The sequence below is a fragment of the Suillus plorans genome, assembly GCF_016647745.1.
Source record: "Suillus plorans strain S12 chromosome Unknown HD556scaffold_96, whole genome shotgun sequence".
Lineage (NCBI taxonomy): Eukaryota > Fungi > Basidiomycota > Agaricomycetes > Boletales > Suillaceae > Suillus > Suillus plorans.
Window position 1 is genome coordinate 63,812 of NW_024537480.1, and position 26,898 is coordinate 90,709.

At 48.3% G+C, this 26,898-nt stretch overlaps 10 protein-coding genes across 10 annotated transcripts; 6 read left to right on the top strand and 4 right to left on the bottom strand.

Moving 5' to 3' along the window:
* Positions 1-89: 89 nt before the first annotated feature.
* HD556DRAFT_1449937 (uncharacterized protein) lies at positions 90-3,537 on the bottom strand (the record flags this gene model as incomplete). The annotated part of the gene is made up of 7 exons (XM_041307676.1): positions 90-358; positions 408-1,259; positions 1,313-1,504; positions 1,553-1,947; positions 1,998-2,491; positions 2,544-3,206; positions 3,253-3,537. The coding sequence occupies 7 exons, from the start codon at positions 3,535-3,537 to the stop codon at positions 90-92; spliced, it is 3,150 nt and encodes a 1,049-aa protein (XP_041153664.1).
* A 189-nt stretch (positions 3,538-3,726) lies between these two features.
* HD556DRAFT_1313650 (uncharacterized protein) lies at positions 3,727-5,790 on the top strand (the record flags this gene model as incomplete). The annotated part of the gene is made up of 5 exons (XM_041300832.1): positions 3,727-3,933; positions 4,025-4,446; positions 4,495-4,598; positions 4,647-4,814; positions 4,862-5,790. 5 exons carry the CDS (start codon positions 3,727-3,729, stop codon positions 5,788-5,790), a joined length of 1,830 nt encoding a protein of 609 aa, XP_041153665.1.
* Positions 5,791-6,221: 431 nt separating this feature from the next.
* HD556DRAFT_1313651 (uncharacterized protein) lies at positions 6,222-8,629 on the bottom strand (the record flags this gene model as incomplete). The annotated part of the gene is made up of 11 exons (XM_041300833.1): positions 6,222-6,466; positions 6,519-6,617; positions 6,666-7,212; positions 7,236-7,471; positions 7,524-7,550; positions 7,598-7,789; positions 7,866-7,883; positions 7,932-8,024; positions 8,090-8,143; positions 8,194-8,234; positions 8,418-8,629. 11 exons carry the CDS (start codon positions 8,627-8,629, stop codon positions 6,222-6,224), a joined length of 1,764 nt encoding a protein of 587 aa, XP_041153666.1.
* Positions 8,630-8,779: 150 nt separating this feature from the next.
* HD556DRAFT_1449940 (uncharacterized protein) lies at positions 8,780-11,416 on the top strand (the record flags this gene model as incomplete). The annotated part of the gene is made up of 6 exons (XM_041307677.1): positions 8,780-9,073; positions 9,135-10,019; positions 10,071-10,172; positions 10,221-10,265; positions 10,317-10,662; positions 10,716-11,416. The coding sequence occupies 6 exons, from the start codon at positions 8,780-8,782 to the stop codon at positions 11,414-11,416; spliced, it is 2,373 nt and encodes a 790-aa protein (XP_041153667.1).
* Positions 11,417-12,308: 892 nt separating this feature from the next.
* HD556DRAFT_1449941 (uncharacterized protein) lies at positions 12,309-14,082 on the bottom strand (the record flags this gene model as incomplete). Its single annotated transcript, XM_041307678.1, has 6 exons — positions 12,309-12,604; positions 12,656-12,962; positions 13,012-13,056; positions 13,107-13,199; positions 13,250-13,885; positions 13,945-14,082. The coding sequence occupies 6 exons, from the start codon at positions 14,080-14,082 to the stop codon at positions 12,309-12,311; spliced, it is 1,515 nt and encodes a 504-aa protein (XP_041153668.1).
* Positions 14,083-14,514: 432 nt separating this feature from the next.
* Positions 14,515-15,707, top strand: HD556DRAFT_1449942 (uncharacterized protein; the record flags this gene model as incomplete). Its single annotated transcript, XM_041307679.1, has 5 exons — positions 14,515-14,766; positions 14,817-14,909; positions 14,960-15,004; positions 15,054-15,360; positions 15,412-15,707. 5 exons carry the CDS (start codon positions 14,515-14,517, stop codon positions 15,705-15,707), a joined length of 993 nt encoding a protein of 330 aa, XP_041153669.1.
* A 1,839-nt stretch (positions 15,708-17,546) lies between these two features.
* Positions 17,547-18,376, top strand: HD556DRAFT_1449943 (uncharacterized protein; the record flags this gene model as incomplete). The annotated part of the gene is made up of 2 exons (XM_041307680.1): positions 17,547-18,221; positions 18,269-18,376. 2 exons carry the CDS (start codon positions 17,547-17,549, stop codon positions 18,374-18,376), a joined length of 783 nt encoding a protein of 260 aa, XP_041153670.1.
* A 134-nt stretch (positions 18,377-18,510) lies between these two features.
* Positions 18,511-20,671, top strand: HD556DRAFT_1449944 (uncharacterized protein; the record flags this gene model as incomplete). The annotated part of the gene is made up of 6 exons (XM_041307681.1): positions 18,511-18,794; positions 18,844-19,238; positions 19,288-19,479; positions 19,526-20,250; positions 20,333-20,363; positions 20,421-20,671. The coding sequence occupies 6 exons, from the start codon at positions 18,511-18,513 to the stop codon at positions 20,669-20,671; spliced, it is 1,878 nt and encodes a 625-aa protein (XP_041153671.1).
* A 233-nt stretch (positions 20,672-20,904) lies between these two features.
* Positions 20,905-21,788, bottom strand: HD556DRAFT_1449945 (uncharacterized protein; the record flags this gene model as incomplete). The annotated part of the gene is made up of 4 exons (XM_041307682.1): positions 20,905-21,168; positions 21,219-21,338; positions 21,408-21,536; positions 21,585-21,788. The coding sequence occupies 4 exons, from the start codon at positions 21,786-21,788 to the stop codon at positions 20,905-20,907; spliced, it is 717 nt and encodes a 238-aa protein (XP_041153672.1).
* Positions 21,789-22,174: 386 nt separating this feature from the next.
* Positions 22,175-22,833, top strand: HD556DRAFT_1449946 (uncharacterized protein; the record flags this gene model as incomplete). The annotated part of the gene is made up of 2 exons (XM_041307683.1): positions 22,175-22,321; positions 22,366-22,833. The coding sequence occupies 2 exons, from the start codon at positions 22,175-22,177 to the stop codon at positions 22,831-22,833; spliced, it is 615 nt and encodes a 204-aa protein (XP_041153673.1).
* Between the last annotated feature and the right edge of the window lie 4,065 nt (positions 22,834-26,898).

Sequence of the window (26,898 nt, forward strand, 5' to 3'; positions counted from 1 at the left end):
TCCGGGATGTCTATGAATGCAACAAAAAACATAATGTAGCTATTTATAACCGTTACTCTGATTCACAAAATAAACCACACTCTCGGCAATTAAACAATGACCTTGAACATCGGATTTGCTTTGAGAAAGCTTGTACGTGCATGTTTGGCCAATTGGTGGTACATGTGGGCCTGCCGAATTGCGTAACATTTGTGGCCTTCTGGCAGTGGATCGCCGTTGCGAGTGATACGTGACAGCCACATACCTGCCTTGTGGAGGAAAAACTGTAAGGTCCAACACATTTCATATTCGATGAGCAATTGTTCTTCCAACCATCGGTCGCACAAAGCCTTTGCCCGAAGCCAATGGACCCTATAGACTATGTTCGGTTATTGTTCGGTCATGATGATCTTCAGACAGTCACTCACATTCGTTCATCCAATCATTGCTAATGGAATCACCTTGTACATCAAGAGACCAGAACCACGGAAGGGTGGAGTTTCTCTGTCCCCGGGCGTTCGGATCGGCGACTGCAGCGCTTGCCTTCAAATGACTCTTCTCCATCCGAAGATATTTTTCCAATAGAGCATGAGCTTGTAGATTGCTAAGTTGCGCCCGGCATTTTGAATAAATCATACTTTGCAGTCTGATGACCCTTTCCACCGAATGAACCTGCGTCCATGCTCTGGTGACCTTGGCCTGAGATTTTGCCGGATGGACGGTGGTGCGGAAGAGCACAGCCTTGTCGGCTAGAAGTACTCTGATTGCTTGCAGGGTGTCGTTAGCCTGCCCTTCCCAAAGTGCAATTTCCTGACCAACTAGGTGGCCTACGCCTAACTCCGTGCATCTATGGATGCCGATGTTGGATGGAAGAGGTATCATGACATTCTCGGGGCGGAAGACCATGCATCGCGGATCTTCATGGGAATCATGTTCACTGTCGGTAACAGCGTCCACTTCTTGCTCTGAATCATCAATGAATTCAACCTCCATATCTCTGATGTCGTCATCCAGATCGAAGTCCTCTCCGAGATGATTGACTGCAGCAATCGTAAATTCATCAATCCGGCTTTGCAACTTTGTCCGGCGTCTCCCTATCTCCAAGTGCTGCGTTTCGGTGGGATGTTTTCCCAACCTCCTGATGTCCATCAACAAAGATATCTGCAGCTCTTCGATTGTGGTCCCGGATGCGATCCATGTGGCGGCACCCCGTTGCGCGTTCCCACCTCCACGGCCAACACGAGCCAGCAAGGCCAGCTCTTGTTGTTTCCGCGTCGGTGCTATTCACATCCGATTGGTCATTTAGTTCGGAAGCACAGTCGGCGTGACACACCCTTTTGTAGCTGCACGTCAAAAACATCCATCGCCGAAGGATCTGCCAGTCTCCGTATTTGTGCTTGTCGATCCTGCTCTTCCCATTTTTCAACTATGGTCGGATCGGCGGCATCATGAAGCTTTTGAAATGCTGCCGTGCTTTCGGAAACTCCCTTGACAGCCTCTCGATATTTCCGACATAGAAAACCACCTGGAGATCATGAGCATCAATCATTGAGCGATGAATGGGAGTCCTAACTCATTCTTATCATTTTCATGAAATTAGAGTCGTTTATTTGGTAGTCGAGACATTCTTGTCGGTGCGGGGTTGACATCCCTCTCGCAGAAGGAGATATAATATTTAATGGTGCCCATAATGTCTCCATAATCTCCCCATCTATTCTGGCTGCTCCTGTAATAAAGGTTGATGCATACCTCACATAGCACTTGTCCTGATGGCCATGGACATGCCACAGTCCTATTCCCGGTACGATCTCCATACCGGCAGGGATGCTCATGTATGGACTTTCATTTACCCTACGCCGGAAATGCTTGTTATACTGGCAGTTGATGTCATAGAATGTTAAGGCTCGTGTGAGTCCATTGGTGTGATGGCTCAAAGCATGACAAAGAGCGTAGTCCATATTCATTTGTCTGATTAATGACGTCAAGGAGGATACAGCCAGTGACATCGGTTACCGTACCTTTCCCCTTTCTGGAAATCAACAATGGAATGAGGCACAAAACAGCCATGTCGAGCGCATGCACAACCACCAATTCCTGTAGCTTCCAGTTTGTGTCGGGAAGCATTTGCTTGATTCACAGCCCGGTGGTTGTTGCACTCTGACATTTGAACATGTTCGTTGGCGCCGGCTAGATGGGCCTTGTATTTGTCTCGGGTCACCATGAAGCACAGGCCATCGGTCAACCATACTTCATCTTCCGGACGAGTAGGATGCAAATGTTCTGCTTTGAAATTACCATCCATGACCAGAGATCTCGCATATATCCATTCCGGATCATCGCTGTGTCTTTCGGCCGGCTGCGGCGCATTTATGCCGGGTTGAGGGCACGCTGGGCAAAAAAGAGCAAGTTCACCTGATTCCGGTTGTTTTCTGTCGTGAGCGAAGCCGTTCCATTTCAGCAGTTTTAGTTGACGCCATTGCCGTCCCACCCGCATCAATTCCCTGTAGCGGTCCTGTTTTGATGTTAATTCATACATGGATGACCAGGCAGCACCTTGCACATACCGGGACTGAGTGGGGAAATATGCTAGATGTCATTCTCCTCAATTTACTGTAGTAATTCATAGCTGATGTTCCGCATTCTAAGTTATCGAGCAGAAAGCCGTCCAGTACAGAAAACATGAATGCTGACTTCGGCCGACTGAAAGATGCTGGAAACATGCCTATCGCAAATAACTGCTTGTCCAGGGTACATGCATTTGGGCATTTACAATACCGGATTATCAGGGAATGGACGCCGGATTTGTCAACCACGGTTGTGCATTCCTTGCCGTGAAGGAAAGGCAACTCCGGTATAGCTGAGCGATCATAGGAAGGTTCATACACAGGCTCGTCCATGTCCTCCCACTCATGTGCATTTTCCAGAACCGGACACGGCAGCCCATCATGCCCGAGATGAATTTCCAATTCTATCTTGGTTAATGATGTTTCTTCAAAAAAGCTCCCGTTCCATTTGCTAATCTTGTGAAATGGCAATCGCCTGTGCTCATGTCGACAGCATTTGGCGCAAATTATAGGATCACCGAGGCAATCATGACACCGATACACCACCGAATTTACACCGCATAATGAGCAAGACTTGTTTGTGGGCGGTGCCTCCCGTTCTAAGAGGAGGCGAAGGTAATCATCCTTCCGAGGTATCCATTCACGGAGATAATCGTTTGGGCTCTGGGAGCCTGGTCAGCTTTGGCAGGATGGCAAACACATTGCTCACCTTCGTCTTTCTTTTCCTTAGCCAGACGTTCAGCGGACCAATGGGGTCATGACCACTCCAGTCTGCATGATGGGAATTGAAGTCCGGTGTAAATTGAGGGTTTGTAAGATTCAAAGTTTGTTTGGCGGGAGACTTTGTTGGGGATGATTGGGCAGACTGACTTGGCTGGGGTCGTTTGACCGGACACCATTTCCCTTTCCGGCCCCGAGTAGTGTCTTTTACTTTCCATTCGACTAGCTGAACTGGTCTTCGTGGAGCCAACACCCTCACTCTTGATTTGCCCATGAACTTGGTATGAAGTTGTGTGAATTAAGATGCATAATACATTGTAGACACATAATAGCCAATACCCCTCGCTTACTAGCCGAAATGAAAGGAGGGCAAATAACTTACTGCACATATTTTACATTCACTGACAATCCCACGCAAACACACACTATCACTAAATTCCATTGCTATCCTCTTAAGTCCATAATGACTGACCACGACTCTGCCTCTGAATCTGACACCAGGAAGCAGCCTCCGTTGAGTCAGGAGGAGGTTACAATCCTAGAGTCCTACATTGAGCAATGGGACTCAGCTGAGCCATCGGAACGAAAGAGGGTCTCCAAAGCAGCTGCAACCGAGGCTCGGACGAAGGCTCCAGTGATGTCTATAAGACTACTGAAGGATCGGAAAGTGGTGAGCCTCTCATCATCATCATCATCATCATCATCATCATCACCGTCGTCGTCGTCGTAGTCACGAGAAAACCAGCTAAAATATCACACAGGCCTATGAGGCATGGTTCCGAAGCCAAGGGACAAAGAGGAAGCCATCGAAACCTCCTATCAAGATAGGGCAGAAATGGACTGAACGAAGTGTGGTAGACACGCTCCGGAAAAAGGAACTGTTAGAAAAAATTCAGGACGAGACTGGAGCCAAGCCTGGTACAAAAGAGATGATCAACCACTACACCAAGCAGCTTAACCAGCTCATTGCATCCTTGTCACCGGATGAGCTCCAAGAAGCCAAAGAGACGGCTGAATTATGGAACCGTCAAGGTGTTCCGGACGACGTCAAGGCCGACATTGCTAGGAAAAAAGGCGATGATATGATTCATCATTTCGCAACCAAGATGTGGAACCGTGCGGGAATGAGGGTCTTCATTGTATCTGCCTGGAAAAATGAGGAGGGTAAGATCCATGTCGCCGGGTGAGTGATCCGATCCTTTCGCCATGTCTCCTCTCACATTTCCGACAGTCACGACTATAACAATGAATATGGCGGTGCAGACTCTTTCATGAAGACTCATAACTGGGATACCATTTTGCCGGAATGGGATTCCTATGCCGAGAGCGCATTCGGTAACGACCTTTATATGATGCCTGAAGATTCACACTGACACAAAACAGACGGTAACTTGGACGGCGATGCTGTTGTCACCAGGAAGAAGGGTCGACAGGACAAGACTTATATTCTTCAGCTGGGCGATGACGGATATCCCGTGCTCCCTGCATGCAATTCTGTGGATCTAGATACGAAGAAAGCGGTGATCCGGGCATTTTTAACATGGCATTATAGTAGGTCGACGTCTCTCCCGCTCTGAGGGTTATCTGAATGTTGGTAGGGAAATGTTGTGGAGATCCAAAAATTGCCATTCCATGGAAGTATGTGATACCCAGATACACCGAGATCATACCTGCGGAATGTCTTCCCGAAGGCCACAGTCTTGCAGAGCCATCGAAGCTAAAGCAGGTTCATGCCACTCAGCTGCTACAATTCTGGTACAACCGACAAGAGGATGGCGAAGCGCACGTATTGGAATTCATTGGTTGGTGGGATAATGATAAGGAGGATATGGTGCTGGCAGCCGACATTGATGTACCAGTGAGGAAGCCAACAGCAACAACCCGACAACCCAAGCAGAGGTCGCAGTCCCGGAACCGGATCCAGGAGCAACCTGAACAGCAGTCTACCAAAGAAATATCAGCATCGCGTCCAACTACCAAGAAAATGCAGAGTTCCAAAACAACTCAAAGAAAGGGAGCTAGCTTGCCACATCATTCACGGAAGGGTAGAGGACCTGAGTCATCTGCCGATGAAGTCAACGACCAACCAATCACCACTGCTGAGTCTGTTGACGGATTGGACGACTCCGAGGATGAGATTCCGAGTCAGCACAAAGCGACCAAGTCTACAGGGAAGAGCAGGCGCCGGGTATCCATGAGTAGCAGCAATGACACAAGCAGCGATGATGAGCAACCCGGAAAGTTTGTCGACACCGGCAAAAGAACCAATAAGGATGTTCCTGCATCTCCTAGCACGCCCGCTACAGTAAATATCCGGCCCAACAAGATGAGGACAGCGGTAGAACGCCTGCAGAATGCTGTCCGCAAGCGTGGCAGGAAAGGCGTCGGGCTTGAATCTTCTGCAACAGCCGCAGAACGCACAGCCAGTGCACCCGGGGTACAGGTCAAACGGCCTGCACAGGTGGTCAATACTGCTGATGTTATCCCAGCAAAAACCCGAGTTCACAAAAGGACTGCCGAAGAATGATTGGAAAGGTCTCCCACAAAACGGACGAGGCGTCAAGCGGCAATGGAACAGGACAAGGGAATTGCGAGACAGGCTGGTAAAATGGCAGGGAAGAAACAAGTTACTGAACAGGCTACCGATGGGTCTCCCTCGAAACGGACCAGGAGCAAAACGTCACAAACCGGTGCGGGTAAACGTGCCCGGAAGCCCAACTCTCGGTACAACGATTATGTAAAACCTTGATTGATGTGGGTCTCTTTTTGGGAGGAGGGAGAGAGGGGCGCGGGTGTCTCTTCCGATAGCTTTCACTGACGGACCACAATCTGGTCACGACAAATGGACTTTGTGATATATCTTTGAAGTCATTCTATCGGTCGGGCATATGTCGTGTATATTCTACACATTTTTCATGATGGGAGGTAATACAAATTAGATTGCATAGGGAACTATAGTCATAGCATACTATCCCCCTGCTGCTCCACTCTGGTTATCATCGCATCTAGCGGGTACATGATCCGGCGGTGAATATTAAGTAAACGATGTATGTTTATGACATCAGCCCCGAGGTTAGTTACCCGATCTCTTGCCTCGGCATATGCACCAAACAAATGCCGGTTGGCCATGAAAGTGAGCCCTGGTCGTGAGTCATATACAAGTCCATCCCCTGGTGCGACAATGTTGCGAACATATCTATCGACTGTCCGACACGAAAGTCAGCCGGAATCGGAGTGGAAATGCAAAAAACTCACAGTCACTATGTCCTATGCTGTTGAGCCGTCGGATCGCGCGACGCATGGACTCTCCTGCCTCTTGGAATGCGTTGGGTTCGGTTGGAGACATGGATCTCTCTGCAACCACCAGAATTAGAACATATAGAGAAAGTGAAAATGACATACCTGAATTGGCTGATGTAGACGTCAGCACAAGGGCATTCGTGTCCTTACCGAATGTCCGGTCCACCGATCGGTTGACTGATGTGGACGTAAGGTCTAAGACATCCGTCTCCTCATCGAATGTCCGGTCCATCGATCGGCTGGGTGATTCAGAGGTGAGGTCAATGACATCCCTCTCATCGAATATCCGGTCCACCGATCGGCTGGGTGATTCAGACGTAAGGTCAATGACATCCGTGTCCATATAGAATGTCTTGTCCACCGATAGCCGCATGGTAGTTGGTCCCTCCATCGGATCTTCCCACCCACAGTCGTATGGATCGTCTGCAGGGTCTCCCGGCATAATATCATCTTCCGGAGCTGTGGCATCCTGCCATCCGCAATCGTACGGATCGGCCATAGAAGCTATGTCTGCGGGGTCGCTGTCGTCCATAGGATCATCCCATCCAACATCGTAAGGATCATTTGCCGGTGCAGCAGATGTGATCATCTCGCCCTTGGAAGATGATGAATCGGCCACAATATCTATGGAGTCCTGTAAGACCGATCCCTGGCAGTACACCGGTCACTTACCTGCATTAGCTTTGATATCTTCACACGCCCGGTCAGCTCAGATATCGCTTTGTAAATGACCCACGCACTTTCATCCGTTGCTTGGACGGCCGTAGCAGTCACGATATCACCCCATCCACAGTCATATGGATCTTCGGTCGATGACTCGTTCGGGGGCACCGTCTCGTTGATGATCAGAGCATCCATAACACATAACATGTTGTCGCTAAGACGGTAGGACAATTCGGTCGGATGTTCTATGATGTTTTGTGAATTGACGGTGTTTCCTGGGACCCGGTGAGTACTTACCTCCGTTTGATCTTACATCCGTTAATACTACCAATGGGTCAGTTATGATATCTGAACGCAAATAATATACTTACTTTGCTCTAACGGCATGATTGTTTCCTGGGATGTCACATTCATGTCATCCTCCCATCCGCAATCGTACGGATCCATCGGCGACGATACTTCAGGTGAAACTGAAGCATTTGAAACGGTATCATCCCATCCACAATCATAGGGATGATACGTCGGGAGCGTTGATTCGACATCTTGATCGAAGGAGTGAGTTCCTGCGGTCAATTGTACCGGATCTTCTGTTGGGTTCAAATTAATCAGCTCCATGGCGAGTGCCAGGCTGTAGCTTACCTTCCGGTCTTGTACAGCCTAATCCGGTGAGTTAGTTTTGTTTTATAAGAAAATGAAGCAAAGCACCTTCTGCCGATGTTTGGACGGCTGGTGACACGCCAACGACCCCCATTGATGGGGAACACCGGGCTGTCAAAAAGTTGGGTGTGCGGAGCAACTCTACAACATACATGTCTATTACGAAGTGTGAGATCAACGGTGTTCGGCTTTAATATGGCACTCACCTGACAGCATGCTTGTGACTTCATCAAAGTCGCCATTAAAACATCGCTCGTAATCTACGGGACAAGGTTGATTCAGCGATGCCAGTATCCAGGTAACGACTTACTTTTCTCTCTCTTTCCTAAAGAATCAACCCGATATTCATAGCTATGGGGTAACTCGGAACGTAATTTATATACTGCCAAAGAAATGTTTTGATCATTACCGGCTGATAGGGGTTAAATGGTGAACTTGCATTTATATATCGGATAAGATTCCAATCCGACGATTCCTTGGAATCTTGGAATGCTATCCGGTTTTGGAGGAACCCACGACTCTAAAGGGACATACTTGCCCCACCAATCTATGGGGTCCTCGGGCAATGCAGGGCGTGGCTCCACCGGGGAGTCATTCGATACAACATCATTTGATACAACACCATGATCTTGAGTGGGATTAGAACTGAACATGATGCTAGTCCATATGTCACCAGCATCTGGAGGGAGTGAGTCGCCAGCCTCCGAAGAGACTGGAGTGACAACACGAACGCGTCTCTCAGACATGAATGTTTGTGTGAAAATGAATCCGAGAAGGCGACGAGGTGCCAAGATATACCTTCAATGATTTGTGGACCACCGACTGTGGAAACCAAATACGTGGGACAATGATCGGTGAAATCCTTCTATTACATGATTATTATATGATATTGGTCCATGCTGCCGTTCTACGTTCGCCACAAGGTCTCGGAAACACCCACAACCGACAAATTGGTATTGATCCCGACATTCGTAAAATTTCTCAGAGTCATTCCTCTTTCCCTTCCGCATAGCATTACCCTAACTTACCAACATCTTTCACATACTCCTATGATACCTTCCGAAGAAGCAAACGCTGCCCTCAATGATACTTTGACAGATGTTCAATCCCTCATCAAACGATGTATGAAGTTAAAAGAAGGCGATTCAGTGACAGCGTTGGCATTGTCGGATGAGATTGCGAGGCGCTTGGTACGTCCGGTTACCGTTGATTGTCCAGTTAATTTTGGATTGCGGACATCATTTGTTTCAGGCAAAAGATTTAAAACTCTATGGAGGGAGCGCAACATCGTTCTCTCCACAGCTGCTGTCATGCACAGCGGTCGTACGGCAGTACACTAAAGGTGGCATGTTTACATCGTCGCCGGACTGGACAACCGTCGGCGACAATGACCCACGCATCAAGGATCATCCACGTTTCCAGAAGACTATACATTATCGAGCTCCTACCGGTTCTGAAAAGACGGAACATGAACTTGCCTCTCTCGCCCAGACGGATGTACCACAAGCTGTCGTATCATTTCCATCACTTGACGGTCCGGAAGGCAGTCCCAGGGCTGATATCCAGACTCCTGTAAAGCTTCTCCCCAGCACGGAGAAACCTCAACATGCGAATTCCTTGGAAACTGTTGGTGCTGCGGCACCTCATTCTCCCCCGCTAACTTTAACGAAGGCCTCGGAACCGATCACGGCTCTGCCCATGTCAACGGCGCCCGCGAGGACGCCGGAGAAGACTGTTTTGACCCCCCCGCCAACTTTAACAAAGACCATGGAACAGCTCATTCCGGTGCCCACATCAATGGCGCCAGCGAGGACGCCGGAGACGACTGTGCTGACTCCCTCACCAACTTTCACAAAGGCCTTAGAACCTCTCACTCCTCTGCCCATATCAATTGCGCCCGCGAAGTCACCGGAGCAGTCTGTTGTGACTTGGGACTCAAAGACACGGGAGCAGACTCACAGACAACATCGTAATGATAAAAAAAGGCAAGTGGAAGATGATGTCGCCGACGAAACGGATATCATACATAGGCCTGCCCCGCGTCCGTTATCCCGGCAACCAAAAAGGAAGAAGAAGTTTATGTCAGATGAGGAAGAGGAGGCCCGGCCCCATGGAACTATATATGTGGCACGGAAGGTATGAAGACACCTAACAATTCTTTAGCTCTAACTGTAGCATCACGCACAGCAGCACGCGTCATCATCGACGGCTAGTGCAGTTGCAACAGGGTCAAATGCAATGTCCTCCGACGTGGTCAGTGATAAGGGTTTCTGGGATGTAGACACCAGGGTAGGTTGTCGTCTCTCGGTGATTGAATTGTGATGTTTATGCTCCCAGCCTGCCGGATGGGGTAGGGATTCCACCATTGCCACTGCGGCAGAGGTAGGTGCTTGATTATTTAGGTGACAATCACCGGTAATGAATTTGGTGCAGTATTCCGTTCGTCACCACCCCCGGAAGTGTGACAAATGCGTGAAATTAGTTGTACCTTGTATCGTCCTCCCGGATAAGAAGTACGGCTTCACAAGACTCGCATGCGCGAACTGCGACGAGATGAAGATCACTTGCGCAATCGATGGTGTCGGTGTCCGGGAGAGGTTGCAGGCAAAGGCTAAGTCAACAGACACTGCTGTACACCTTCCCGCCAAACATACTAAGACTCGAGCCCACAAGTTGCGGGCTGCCAAATCACAGGCCAAACATGTCCCGTCCAAGAAAGCACAACCAACAACTAGATTCTCCCGTGCTGAGAAGAAGGTTGTACATCATTTGTTGGACGGTAAGCATTGAATCCATTGGGCTGGCGAAGATCAACGCATCACAATTTTCTAGATATAATCACGGAACGACCGATGGACCTCGTGAAAACACATCCGGATCCGCCAGCGAAACCCAACGTGCCGCAATTGGAGCCTGCGTTGGCCCCGGCAACTGCCAATTCATCGACATGCATCCGGGAGACACAAGTCAGCTCATCCGCACCCGGAAACCCACCGGAGCCTGAGCCATCTGCAAGGGACATATTGCATAGCATACACGATCTCGGCAAGCGTTTTGATCTTCTTGCTACGAACGAGCGGGTGGACGCGATCGACGAGAGGTTAGACTCGGTGGAGGAACGGCTTGATGTCAGATTGACTGTACTGGAGCAATGGTTAAGCACATCGGCCGAGCAGTGGAAAGCGACCTCGTCGACTGTGGGCAATTTGTCCATGAGCGTTCGGAAACATATAAACGATGTTGCCGTTCATCGGCATCGGGAGCATGTTGGTGGACATATAGCATCACAACAAGACAATGCGTCACATCTGCCATGGACATTCCGAAATGCTGGTAGCGGAAATGAAGATATCGCTCTCTCTCAGATAGGGAGGCCAGCTCATGGACTGACAGAATGTGGTAATATAAGAAGAGCACACTATTCCGGGAGGTCAACATCCGCTGCTCAAATACCGGGTGCATCACTTTCGTTGTTGTCCTCATCTCTTTCCTCTCGATTCTCAAGCGCACCACCCGGTATGTCGGGCGAGTAGATATTGATTCGTTCCGGCATCAGAGGCAGCTCATATCGTACTTGTATTTCTACCGTGATTCTGTAGGGTCATCGGTAAATTTTGGAGTCTGTGGCGCAAGGCTCGAATACTGTACCGATTTGATTGCTGAATGGTTAATTTATGAAGAAACTCATGTACACAAGGCACTACCGTTTCTGCGCTCGTTTCTCATCACGTATAGTCCTGGATTGACTATGTCAGCTTGTACCATAGTTTCTGCTCCCCTCAATATCAAATGTGGTTGAATATAAGTGGTTGATCCCACCCACAATGGCCGAATTTCGCCCACGGAATGGGTCGGCCGGGCCCTCCTGTAAACACGAGATTGTTGTAATCAATACAATTCTCTATACGATATAAGGCGACATCCAAGTGACTTGTGATATTGATGTTCCAGATGATGGTATACCTAATGGGCGGCCGGGTATGTACCTCTAGGTATGCAGCCGAACACTGTAATGATATCAATGGCGATCCGGATCTGACATTGATATTCATGTCAGAGGGATACGCAATATATGTAGCATCCGCTGTACTGGTGATAAACCTTGCATTCACGCCTTTGCCACAACCGCAAGAACCATCCAAACCGGAGCATTATGCCATTGGATGTATCACAGCTTGATATGATACTTATAAAGTGACGCATATCCTAACCTGCCAGGCCAATATATTATAGGAAGCAACAGTGCAGTCCATATCCACAACATACATGGCCCCGGAACCGAACTACAGAGGACGGCGACCGGGAACAGTGTAATAAAGAAAACGGTAGCTAAAAGTCTAAGATATACATATATACATTGTGAACATGGTATTATTACATAAAGTTTTCCGGAAACTTGTTGGTTTTAGATGGACCGTAAATTATCTACCGGGCATCTGAGGCGTTGAGCCTTTGCTCCAGTGCGTCTAACCGCTGGTGGAGGATATTCTCCACCGAACGCACTCTTACCTCCAAGGCGTCCACCCTCTCATTGGTGGCCAGGAGATCCAATCTCCTGCCGAGGTCGTGGATGCTCTGCAAGATGTCTCTTGCAGTTGGCTCGGGATCGGCGCGGTTTTCTGGCGCAGGCTGATCGTCCTGTGCCGGCCGATGGCTTGTGCCAACGGTTGGGACTTTGCGCATGGGCGCACCGACCGGCGGACCCGGCTGTTGCTTCTTCTCTATGATTGGATTAGTCTCAGGTTCCTCGTCGGATTTAAAAGCAAACTCACCTTCAATTACGTCGAGCTCAACCCGAGGGGGTTGGGCAAGTGATCTCTTACCCGGGGTCTTGGAGATCGCGCGGGACGTCTTCATGCGCGTTCCAGAGTTTCTGGCCGGCTTTGATGTTGCCGCGGCCGCCTTCGCTTGCATTCTCTGCCTGACGCCGACACCGTCGATGGCACAGGTGATCTTCATGTGATCGCAGTTTGCGCATGCGAGTCGAGTGTATCCAAACTTTTTGTCCGGAAGGACAACGCAGGGTATGTCCAATTTGGTGCACTTGTCGCACTGCCGAGGATGGTAACGGACGGAATGCTTGAAAATATGTTAGTCTTAAACTCCTGCTATGTACTGATAGACTTACCTTCCACGGCGTTGCGATCTGAGAATCCTGACCCCATTCGGCAGGCTATAAAAAGAATCAGTGCCAGAATGCTACACAGAGCGCGGGTAACGCACCCTTGTCTCTACTTCAAGGAAACTCTCGTCATCCGCCGCATCGGATAAATCCGGACCAGCTGCATCCGAATCCTTGTCTGATGCTGCATTGGACTTTGCAAAAATTGAGTCAATGATTCATAGGCAAATGTGATTGAACATACCTTTACATAAATAGTCCCGGTGCAAACTTTGTCCTCGTCGGCCGACAAGAACTTCTTCTTCCTCTTCTGTCTTGGCTTTGAGGATGGAGGGTGCGACTTGGGATCATCGACATCAGTATCCTCATCTTCGGCCTTTCTCTTCTTGGTGTTACTGACCTGCGGGGCCACCATTCCGGATTTCTTCTTGGTGCCGGCCACAAAGAGATTGAATTTGACAGGGAGGTGGGGAGGGCTTTGTATGCCCGCAGCCATCGGGTCTGGCGCCGGCAATACCAGCTTGTGTTCTGCTGCCGGTGCAGCAATCAGATTGTCGAAGGATTGGCTGGCTGGAAGAGCTGGCGGTGCAGATGTCGGTGAAACAGGAGCTGCTGAAGGGACAGTGGTCACAGATGCAGATGCAGCATCTTGAGGATCCAAGTCGGCAGGAACCTCAACTAGAGAGGGACGGCGGTAGCCCAAGGTCTTCTCGAATCTTGGATGGGTCTTGATCCTTGGGTCATCTTCTGCGACAGAGGTCCAATCGGGGACACTCTCAAAGGTGCCAGCCTTTGAGCACTGCCGGATAATGGCGGCACAGGAGAGTAGCAGGGGAGAGAATGATGTTGCAGTCCCCGCGTACAGTTTCAAATCTTTGGCCTGTGTATCATGGTCAAGTTTGTAGAAACGATTCAAAGTCGGAGAAAAATGAAACTTACCACTCGCCGGGCGATTTCATCCGAGAGCCTGAAGGTCTCTGGATCGGCTTCCTTTAACTTCATGCAACGCTTCATGAGCGATTGCACATCGATCAGGGTGGTGTTCAGGGCGTCGTTGGCCGCTTCCTGAGGCGTCATGATAAAGTGTGAAATGAAGTAATGAACGGGATGGGATGTACGGAAGGTGGGAATTTCTGAATGGGACCGCAACAAGCCTTAATCCACTTCTCACCCATGAATGGTGGTAAGTCGTGCTTTGAATATCCGGACAGCCGTACATTGTATTCCGGAAGCAGTTGTGGATCGGCCTTTGCCGGTGTAGATCCACTGGGTTCAGCCAATGGTAGCTGTGGTTGATCTATACAATAGTCTTACACCCGGACCACATATGTGACTCTCCACAGTTTTCGGACTGCCCATAACCGACGGATTCATATAAAACCCGGACGCTGTGCGACATTGTCCCATTCAGAAATTCCCACCTTCCGTACATCCCATCCCGTTCATTACGACAATCTGATTGCTGCACCGGCAGCAGAACACAAGCTGGTATTGCCGGCGCCAGACCCGATGGCTGCGGGCATACAAAGCCCTCCCCACCTCCCTGTCAAATTCAATCTCTTTGTGGCCGGCACCAAGAAGAAATCCGGAATGGTGGCCCCGCAGGTCAGTAACACCAAGAAGAGAAAGGCCGAAGATGAGGATACTGATGTCGATGATCCCAAGTCGCACCCTCCATCCTCAAAGCCAAGACAGAAGAGGAAGAAGAAGTTCTTGTCGGCCGACGAGGACAAAGTTTGCACCGGGACTATTTATGTAAAGGTATGTTCAATCACATTTGCCTATGAATCATTGACTCAATTTTTGCAAAGTCCAATGCAGCATCAGACAAGGATTCGGATGCAGCTGGTCCGGATTTATCCGATGCGGCGGATGACGAGAGTTTCCTTGAAGTAGAGACAAGGGTGCGTTACCCGCGCTCTGTGTAGCATTCTGGCACTGATTCTTTTTATAGCCTGCCGAATGGGGTCAGGATTCTCAGATCGCAACGCCGTGGAAGGTAAGTCTATCAGTACATAGCAGGAGTTTAAGACTAACATATTTTCAAGCATTCCGTCCGTTACCATCCTCGGCAGTGCGACAAGTGCACCAAATTGGACATACCCTGCGTTGTCCTTCCGGACAAAAAGTTTGGATACACTCGACTCGCATGCGCAAACTGCGATCACATGAAGATCACCTGTGCCATCGACGGTGTCGGCGTCAGGCAGAGAATGCAAGCGAAGGCGGCCGCGGCAACATCAAAGCCGGCCAGAAACTCTGGAACGCGCATGAAGACGTCCCGCGCGATCTCCAAGACCCCGGGTAAGAGATCACTTGCCCAACCCCCTCGGGTTGAGCTCGACGTAATTGAAGGTGAGTTTGCTTTTAAATCCGACGAGGAACCTGAGACTAATCCAATCATAGAGAAGAAGCAACAGCCGGGTCCGCCGGTCGGTGCGCCCATGCGCAAAGTCCCAACCGTTGGCACAAGCCATCGGCCGGCACAGGACGATCAGCCTGCGCCAGAAAACCGCGCCGATCCCGAGCCAACTGCAAGAGACATCTTGCAGAGCATCCACGACCTCGGCAGGAGATTGGATCTCCTGGCCACCAATGAGAGGGTGGACGCCTTGGAGGTAAGAGTGCGTTCGGTGGAGAATATCCTCCACCAGCGGTTAGACGCACTGGAGCAAAGGCTCAACGCCTCAGATGCCCGGTAGATAATTTACGGTCCATCTAAAACCAACAAGTTTCCGGAAAACTTTATGTAATAATACCATGTTCACAATGTATATATGTATATCTTAGACTTTTAGCTACCGTTTTCTTTATTACACTGTTCCCGGTCGCCGTCCTCTGTAGTTCGGTTCCGGGGCCATGTATGTTGTGGATATGGACTGCACTGTTGCTTCCTATAATATATTGGCCTGGCAGGTTAGGATATGCGTCACTTGATGCGCCTGAAGTGGTTCAAATAGCATATTTGCATTAGGATTGACATCCGTCATGTTACTGACTGCTGAATAATGTTTGCCACACGCCCGGCATACGGATCTGACAACGGAATACGTCCCGGGTTGCATTCATGCCCTTCCTTCGCAATATTCCGCTTTCACCAGTCACTCACGTACCATGTCAATATATATAACTACATGGTCGCCCGAGATATCGCTTCCGCAAATGATAGGCACTGATCTCAAAATCTCTAATTCTCACTGCCGATCACAAACATGTGAAGTTGGTTGGTCGAACAATTGCGGTCTGCTGGGACCAAACAGACATTTGTTCGTTCCATTTGTAACACCTTCTGGTGTGAAATTCATTCAATCCACATCCTTGAAGACCAATTCTCGGCCATTTGTCTACCTTTCCAAGACTAATCGGGGATAAGCGGCAAACCATCCCCTTCCGATATCACTTCCGCCTGCCGATGTCACAAATCTCATCATCGCTGACCCATGTGGAGCGCAGAGGCATAGTCTTCCGAGCCTAAAGATATCAAACTGACTTTTGTGAAACATAACTTAAGTGGAAATCAGATGCTTATCGTCGTCGATAGTATGATGGTAAATTGGTCCTTCCGAAATTACACATTTTGTGAATCATGAAAAAACCAAGGTGGCTCCAGGGTCAGCATTTCCGATACCAAATTCATATTCCCTTGGCCAATCATGACTAGCCGGGCCCAACCGTTTGTGTAATCGGTTGGGGTACGCCCGTGGTGAAATAACCAACCATGCTAAACCTTCAGTCCTTCCGATATCACACTCATAATAAGCTGGGCGCAACAGTCGGTCCTTCCAACATTGTATACATATTGACATATGACGAGCTGGCCCTTCCGAGATCACTTGATTGTGCTCCTGGGCCGAAAACAACTAGCCAACCCTTCCGATATCAAATGCTTGTTCTCCTGAGCCGAACCATCTCCTCTCCAAGATTATATGCAATTCTCCTGGATGCGTCGAAAATGAGCGGTCGGCCCTCCCGAGATCTGCTGGGCTGAACCGCTAATCCTTCCCCCGACAATATTTCCTGACCCCAAACACAATCGGCCGGCCCATCCGATATCAGACGCATGCCCACCAGCTGGCTCGTATGCCGGGACGACACATGACTACCAGTCGCCGCTTGGGTCCACAAATTACTGGCTTGGCCCAACCGCCAGTCCTTCCGAGAATTCTCCTGGGCCGAAAACATACCTAGTCGGCCCTTCCGACATCAACTGCGTGTTTTCTCGAGCCCATCCGTTGGCCCATCCGAGATCATGTACGCATTCTCCTGGGCCGAAAAATCACCAGTCGGCCCTTCCTGTATCAGCTGGGCCAACGGCCATTCCTTCCGACATATTCTCTTGGGCCGAAACTGATTGGCCGGCTCTTCCGATATGAAATCCCAACCATCCGCACTTCCGAGATCACATGCTGGGCCCAAAATTACTTGCTTGGCCCAACCGCCAGTCCTTCCGAGAATTCTCCTGGGCCGAAAACATACCTAGTCGGCCCTTCCGACATCAACTGCATGTTTTCTCGAGCCCATCCGTTGGCCCATCCGAGATCATGTACGCATTCTCCTGGGCCGAAAAATCACCAGTCGGCCCTTCCTGTATCAGCTGGGCCAATGGCCATTCCTTCCGACATATTCTCTTGGGCCAAAACCGATTGGCTGGCTCTTCCGATATCATATGCTGGGTCAACACAAAACCTACTGGTCAGCGCTTGGGCCCAAAATCACTAGCAGAGCCCTTCCGAGATGACATGGATATAGAATATCCAGCTGGGCCTATCTGTTCTTCCTTCCGAGACATATATACAGGGCCCATCCGTCACTCTCAGTACCTGTATCCCAATACGATCGGCCCGCTTATCCTATTGATCTCACACTTGGCCGACCCGCCAGCATGGGTACTATTCCAAGCTGTGGGCCCATCCGTGATCAGCTATGCTTGGGCTCACATTGGATGGCCCGCCTCACTGGGTCGATTCTCAACCTTTGGCTGTCCGACTAAGTCGGGAAATGTTACTGAAGGGGCTCGCCCCGGCGCCGGTGCTGCCGATATACAATTGTTCAAAATGGGCTTATTCCCGGCGTCTTTCTTGGAACCGAAGACAGCATTCACTTTCGATGTCTTAAATGACTTCTTGCTCGACAACCTGGAGTGCGGAACATCGGCGATGAACTACTACAGTAAATTGAGAAGGATGACAACGACCGTCTTTCCGCATTTGGTGCCAGTTAGTGCGTTTATTCCTTGCCGAGTATTTTATTAATTGGAATACAGGACCGGTACCGGGAGCTCATGAGGGTGGCGAGACAATGGAGGAAACTCAAGCTTCTCAAAAGGAATGGCTTCGGCCATGAGGAAAGGAAGTCAAACCCGGCGATTTAGCTTTGTTTTGTCCGGCGTGTCCCCAGCCAGGCATTAACGTCACTTTGCCTGTCGGCGAACCCACGGAGGATCAGAATGTGAACAACGAGTTAGATTTACAGACTCCAAGTTGGCTATATACGAGATCACTCGTCATGGATGGAAACTTCAAAGCCGAGCATCTCCATGCAGTAAATCCCGGCGACGAGGTATCTCTGATGGACGGCCGTGGGTTTATGGTAGGAGACGCCTTGTACAAGGAGCATTTGGCCGTTGCACAAGACACCATGCAACGATGGGAATGCAACAACCACCGCGCGGTGAATCAGGCGAATGCATCGCATCAAAGATTGGAAGCAACCGGCATCGGCGGTTGTGCCTGTGCACGGCATGGCTGTTTTGTTCCTCACGCCATGGTCGATTTTCAGAAGGGAGAAAGGTGGGTCAAAATATGTCAGCAAATGTATATTTAAGCCGAGGTGATTCAGACAGATGAACATGGATTATGCACTGTGCCAGGCGTTGAAAATCAACGCCAATGGAATCCGCCGTGTGTTGACATTTTATGATGTCAACTGTCAGTACCACAAGCGTCTAAGGGACCGCATCGCCGACAGTCCAATCATGGAGATCCCTAAAGAAATGAAGATTATCCCTGGCATTGGACTGTGGCATGTTCATGGCCATCAAGACAGTTGCTATGTGAGATATGCATCAAATTTCATCAAGGGCGCCGGGCGGATTGATGGCGAAATCATGGAGACATTATGGGCGCCGTTGAATATCATTTCGCCGGCCGCCCGTGGAATGGGAACTCCGCATTGCAAGGAATGCTTGGACTATCAAATGAATGATTGCAATTTCATGAAAATGATCAGAATGAGTGCGCTCTCCTTCCTATATATTGGAACAACTCATAATAGGCCATGCAGGCAAGTCGCTGTGCAAGAAGTACAACAAGGCGGTCAGGGGGACCGCCGACAGTAAACTGGCGTTTGAAATGCTTGATGAGACGGCCGATCCGGTGAAAGTCCGGGAATGGGAAGCCCAAGAGAGAGCGGCGCACCAGCGGCCCCGCCGTGACCCAACGGCAATGGATATTTATGAAGTACAACTACAGAAAGGTATGTGCGATGCTTATATAGCAAGTCTAGTCTCATCCAACTACAGCGCCGACGAGAAAGCAGCAGGAAATACGATTATTAGCGGAACAAGGGCAGCGTCCAGGTCCTATCCGGCAACGAGGGGCTGCGACATGGCTGGCAGAGGGATTGACAATTGAGGAGGCACAGGTCACATTGCAAATGGCTATTAGAAGACTCGGTGGTCGGCCGACAGACACGCAGCAGTTGCGTATTGCCCGTGGCCGAGACATTTTACAAAGGGATATAGACCGTTGGAGACAAGCCGGACTTGCGTTTCTCGGCGACAGCATCGGCGACGCGCCCGGCGATGGTGAAGAATGTAACATGGACCTGGACCTCATCATGCTTGAAGAAGGATCAGATGCCGGAATAGAAAATCAGCCAAGCTCCTATCACCCAGAGATGACAGTAATTCCCCTGCCATCTAACTTAGGCCGGGATACATGTACAGCCATCGGCATCGATGATTTGGTCAAGCAAGAGCTTATTCTCCGGCAAGGCCAGGCCAATGATGCTCTTCAAAATATCAGAGTGCATTTGGCTGACAAAGCGGTCATTTTTAGGAAGACTGTCAGGGTTGCTAAATCTCAAGCAACTTCTACCCGAGCTTGGGCTCAAGTGCACTCGGTGGATAGGGCGGTCAGCATCCAGGCCAGCATCTATTCACAATGCTGCAAACAACTTTGCAAACTCGGCGCCAATGATACGTTGCTCCGGCGATATCAGGCGCTAGTCAAAGAGCAACTGAAGGTCAGTACCGCCGTCGCCGATCCAAACTCACGGGGACAGCGAGATAACATGCTACCCTGGTTTTGGTCGTTGGACGTGGCAGGAGATTCCGAGAGCAGACTGGTTAAATGAATGTAAGGAATTCACACCGGCGCCATGTCAGTCGTGCGCTGATGCCACCGATGTCGCAGTTTACCGTGTACATTGGCTTCGGGCGAAGGCTTTAAAGGATCGTTGGGTGGAGGAGATGTTGCTTGTGCGGCATGAAATGGACTGGACTTGCAACTTCTTTCTTCACAAGGCTGTGGAGTGGAAACGCCTTGGCACCGTCGCGAAGGAAGACAACAAACAAGGTTCAATGGCTTACGCAGGGAGGCAGGAAAAAATCTATGAAAGTTTGTTGGAGGAGGCTAGGCAGGCATTTCACCGGATGAAAGCTTAACCGCCAACATGGGGTATGAGAGGTGAAGTCGATAACTTGTAGTCATATCAGGTTCATGCCGATGTTGTACTGTCACATATATCGGCGAGACCGTTGTTTTTGTGGCGCCGGAGTATGTCCTGTGCATCCGCAGCCGTGTGATTCTCACTATATCCAACCGGCGGTGTTTTATCTACAACTTTATACAATGAATATACTACTATTACTACATAGCATTAGCCCGGACTCAATACTCATTGGGCCCCCTCCCGCTTTAAATACTTCATCAACTTTTCGGTGGTGGCGATGGCATTAACGACGTCCTGTCCCAATGCGGTGTCCATGCGAAGCATGGTGGCGGCTACCATTTTGGCCTCAACTACTTTGTCTTCCAGCATCTTGACAATGAGTTGGCCTTCATGCAGCACCTCGGCGTGGATGGTTGACAGTTGCTGCACAACCGGCGTGGACATCGGGTGAGCGAACATAGCCGGGGTGATCAGAATCCTTCCCTCCGGCTAGAGCCGGCGTCAGTGACAAGTTGTAATATAAGTGGGGAAGACTTTACCAATTGCTTGAAATGTTCGCCGATTATTTGCTGAACCTGAACACAATTTGGATAAGTGTTGAAGAAGTCCTGGTCGGACTTCAGGTTAGCTAACTCCATCCACCATGGTGTCCAATATGTCTGGGCCAGTCAACCTTTCTGCCACGGTCCAGGCGGCGCAGCCGGCAAGGTCATGAAGGCGTCATATACCTCCTCGTAATTGGTGATAAGTCCGACCTGTTTCATGGACAGCACGCCGACGAAGAATCGGAGATTCCTCGACAGCGGTGGGCTGATGGACAACCCGGCACAAAAGGACATCCACGGCAGAGTAAAGGACTGCGCTATTCATTAGCTCGGCGGGCTGGCGGTCGGTGTTGTACTTACCTCTCCTTCCCAGTTCAAGTATTTGCCGATGATGCGGCAGGTTCTTGGCGTCAAGCTGACATGTGAAGTCTCCAGCTCGGTCCGGATAGCCGATAGACGGGAGGAAGCGTATTCAAAAATGCTAGCGATGTCGGACATGTCCAAATTCATCTCGTCAGATATTGAGTCCGCCAACATCATTGCAGAGATGGAAGGATGGGACATTATGAAATTGTAGTACGAAATCGTCATGGCCAGCGCCTTAAATAGATATAGGTGATCGGGATTTTAATTACATAATGATGTGGGTCGGGAATATTGTATTGTATTGTGATTCGGCGGGTGTTGCCGAAGTGCGAGCTGGTCAATGGTGGACCACATAATTGACTGTGTATCGGTGGATACACCCATCTGTCGGCCAGAACAATATGTGCCGTTGGGCCACAGCTGTGAATGTGTAGATTGTGGAACATCTTGTCCGCTGTGGTCACATTCGGAAAATGCCGTGGAACAATTAAGTAACACATAATCCACCGCCACTGTGGTCACAGCGGAGTTATATATATAGTGTTAGAGTTTGTCGCCGTTTCTCATCTTTAACTCATACCAAAATGTCCTCTGCCAACAATATTGCCGCCGCTAACAAGGCCTTCAGCGACGCTGCCAACAAGATCGACCACCTGCTGGGGCAAGCTTCTCAATTAGATGCCGCGGATGCGCGCCACTTGACCATAGCCATGGAGATGGGCAAGGTTTTGGTAAGTACTTGTTACATATTGTAGAGTGACCTAATTTTTGGCAGACCCAGGTTATGATGTCCCATGGCGGGAGTGCAACCGTCCTCTCGCCGCTGATATTGTCGGCTGCTGCAGAACTGCAGCAGCATATGAACATATCTAGGACCGGTCTTACTGGCACGCCCGTATGGGCCAATATACGAGGTGATGATGTTCGCATCCAAACTCACCCTCTGTTCCCCTCCACCAGAAATTACCGGCGCAGCCCGCCGCCTTCGCCGCCTAGCCAGGGCCCTTCTAAGCCCAGAAAGCGCCCTGTGGTGGAGGAGCCCGAAGAATGTGGGCGAGGTACTGAGCATGGGAAACGCGCCCATGCTCCGAGCACCAGAAGCTGGAGCCGCCCGGCGATGTCTAAACGACAGCGCCAAAAGTCTAGGGCGGTTGCCAGCAGCAATGACGAGCTGGATGAAGAGATACCAGCTACACCAGCCATTCCAGTAAGTCAATGTCTTATCCTCGCAACTCACAGCTAACACCATTCCCAGACCACCACCAAAGCGCTGTCTTGTTACTTAAGGGTCTTATATAAAAGTTGTGTATAATGACAACACAATTATACACAGGGAAGACTTCTTGCCAGTCCTTAAGTCCACGGTCTCCGACTTTTCTACTTCGTGGGAGGTAACGTGGTGAGTTCTTGGGAGGATTTAGTTTGTTGTCCTCTTCTTGTGTAGTCTGATACGAAGTGTTGTGGAATGTTCTGTGTTCTGGATAAATTCGTTAGGTTTGTTTCAGCCTAGTAGGTCGTGTTTCAACCTATGAAAGTCTGTTTCAACTTTGTCGTCCTTAGATATGTGTCTCACTTTCCGTTGAAAGAGAGAGTCTTATGTATACACGTAAAGCTTAGAATGAGAGCTGTTCGATGGTTATATAGTCAACCCCTGTAAGGTAGTATATAACCTAGAGTAGAATAACGATAACGAAAGTTATATAGTCAACCCCTGTAAGGTAGTATATAACTTTAGAATAGAATAATGATGTGTCTTAGTCTTACTTCAAGGCACGTTGCCTGCACTTTTATTCTTACGTACTCTCACACGGTGTGAGAGAAGAATGAAAAATGGGAAGTTATATTTTATGGGTGAAAATGGGGTCCTTTTATACCTTTTGGGAACCCCCTTACTAAGCATGATTTATCAGATGGATTGGTAAGAATGTGGCTTACAAACCAGATGATGAATCAGCTTATTACTAAGTACATTACAAATACAGTGTAATCTTACAAAGAATTTACAAAGCATGACAAATCATGACAAAACATGATGAGTCATGTGAATGTTGTTACAAAGCATGACCAATCATGACTAAACATGTTGAGTCAGCTTAAATAATGTTACAAACCAGAATATTCCCCAGTCACATGATGTGCTGACAAATAAAATCTGGTGGCTGAAAGAAGCCAAATAAAAATAAACAGTCAGAAATAAATAGAGATACAAAACTTTGACAAACAAATCTGTGGCTGAAAGTAGCCAAATAAAAATAAATAATGAGAAATAAACAGAAGGTCACATGCTCATAAAAATACAAGGTAAAATAAATCTGAAAAGTGAGAAATAAAATACAAGACAATGAAATAAAGGAAAAATAGAAAGGTAACTCAGTGACAGAGGGCTAGACAGTCTCTCATATCTTCCTTATCACTCTCTATATATATCTGACATGGTATGAATCACATACCATGCATGACATCCACCCCGAACGAAAAATCGCAACTGTCCCCAGTTGAAGGGTAGGTCATGTCATTTTATTAATCATGATGTTGGTGACTCCTCCATCTGTTCTCTGGGTTGACAAGATGGTGCCATTCATCTAGGAGTCTGAAAATTTCGAAGTATACTGCACATGTAGGACATATTTGTGATAATGCTTCCTGGTGATTGTGATCCCAGAAGTATATCATTTGATTATAATGGGTTCTGATATCTTGAAAAATAAAGTACTCGTGAAGTTTATTGCAATCCTCTAAAAGGATGTCAAATAAACTTGCAATGTTCTGTTGAATTCGGTTTTCTATTGTGGTGTCTTTGCCGTTCATGATGTGATGTGTTTTGTTATTCGTCCTCTGAGAGGAAAGAAGTATCTGAATCTGATCCTGATGAATTTTTCTCAGAGTCTTGACCATTATCAAGAGTATCTGCAATTGATTGTAGAGTGGGATCATTTCGGCTTATATACGGAATTAGTCTAAAGGAGGCTACACCACGTCTAGACAAAGTTCCGTTCATTTCTTTAAGAATGTAGGATCCACCTTTGGTTTGTCTCTCGACAACAAAGGGTCCTAAGTATCGTGGTTTAGTTTTGCGATTCAGTTCTTTCTCAACTTGGGTATTTCGGACTAGTACAAGATCACCTGGTGCGAATGATTTTCTGTGCATCCTCAGATGATATTTCTGTTCAAACTGAAGCTTGGACTTAAATCTGGCCTTCTTTAATGTCTTAGCGGCACGTCTCAAGTCTTCAGGACGTCGTTCAATTTGGCGTATTCGTAATGCGAGGAAATCGACAGGATTCATATCCGTGTGAAATCCATCAACAAGGAATGTGGCTTCACTAAGGTCAAAAGGTAGAACAGGATGGACTCCATGTAATAGGTAGAAAGGTGAGAATCCGGTTGCACGGCTTGTGGTAATGTTTTCAGCAAAGAGTGCCTGAGGAACCTTCTCAGGCCATCGTGAGATGTGCTTTTCACAACTTTTAACTATTGCTTCTCTGATATTAAAGTGTCCACGTTCAACTACCCCATTTGCTTGTGAGTTGTAGGGTGAAATTTGAATCTGTGGAATGTCCACTTGTTGAAGTAAATTTTGGAATGCTCCCTTGACTTCGGAGCCATTATCGGTGACTATCTGCCCTATTGCTCCATATCGGCAATACAAGTCTTCCCAGAAAAACTTGGCCATAGCTTTGGCGGAGGCAGATCGTAATGCTCTTCCTTCTACATATCGTGAAAGATCATCTCGAGCTAACACTAGATGCTTCATACCATTCCCGGCAGGCATCTTGAGTATGTCAATGTAGATCTTTGTGAAGATTGTGGCAGGTGTAGAGACTGTGATAGGTATGTGCATTTTCTTTGTGCTTCGAATCTGACAATCATGACAAGATTGTACATGGTGCTTAACATCGGTATACATATGTGGCCAGAAGAATCTATATCGAATAGTCTCAAAGGTAGACTGAACTCCTTTGTGGCCTAAATCTTCATGTGCTCCTGATAGTATAGACAGCCGTTTATCAGGATCAAAAATAACGAGCAAAGGGGGTCTATCTGGTAGACGCTTGTACATCTTTCCCTTTTGTACAAAGAATCGAGTTGTACGCTTGACAAATTTCTTGCGTTTAGCAGTACTTTCAAAACTTGGTGCTTCAAGTGTGGTAAGGAACTTGAAAATATCTGTCAAAGTCTGCTCTTGATCAGCAGCTGACAAAAATATAGATGGTAGGTTATTGGGATTATATGGATGTGTAGTGAAATTTGAGATTGACGTGAATAGGGCTATTTCGTCTAACCAAGAGTCATCTTCAGGGATAATCTCTTCGTCTGAAGCTAGAGGGCGTCTAGATAAGCCATCAGGCCCTCTGAAACTTGTTGCTGGTACATGGTGAAGTGTGAAATCAAATAGGAGAATTCCTTGAATCCATCTATTGATTGTGGCATTTGGTTGTAGGTCGGGCTCATTAAGCATGCCCTTGATATATTTTGCGTCAACTTCTACATGGAGGTTCTGAACTCCAATGATGTGAAGTCGGTAATGTCGAAGTGCTCTGAAAAGTCCATACAATTCTAACTTGGGCTGAGAGTATCGTGACTCTGCATCGCCCATAGGTAAAGAACCATATTGTGCTGGACGTCGTCGTCCTTCATCGTCTACTTGCGAAAGGATGATTCCTACAGCTATGAAGCTGGAATCAACTGATAAATATACGGGGTTTGAAGAAGTATAGTCAATGCTTCTCATTGCTGGTGCTGAACATATACGTTCCTTCAAAGTTTCGAAAGCAATATCTTGCTTATCTCCCCAAATAAAAGGGGCATCTTTTCTCCAAAGTTGGGTGATAGGTTTTGCTAGTTCAGAGAATCCTAGTATCCAAATACGAACTGTCCCACAAAGTCCCATAAATCCTCGGGCTTCTTTAATCGTAGTGGGAATTGGCCAGTTGAGAATTTTGGACACTTTCTCGGTATCAGGTAGTCTTCCTTCCGGAGTACAGTGCTGTCCTACAATAAGGACGTCTGGAAGGCAACACTGAATTTTCGTAGCGGAGAATGTTGCACCTACGTCTTTTATACGGTGCATGATACGGTGAACATCATTTGCATGTTCCCAAATAAATCGTCTAATCCCTGGGTTTTCTTCTAAGACCTCGGGATTACCTTTATTGTCAGGATAGATAGTTTGTGGACCTTTGACTGGAAGGTCATCTATGAAAACATTGGCTACGTGTGGAATTTCATCCTGCAGTACAAAGCTGGTACATTTCTGAAATTCTGCAGGTGCATTTGTATAGCCCATTGGCAAGGCTGTTAATCGCAG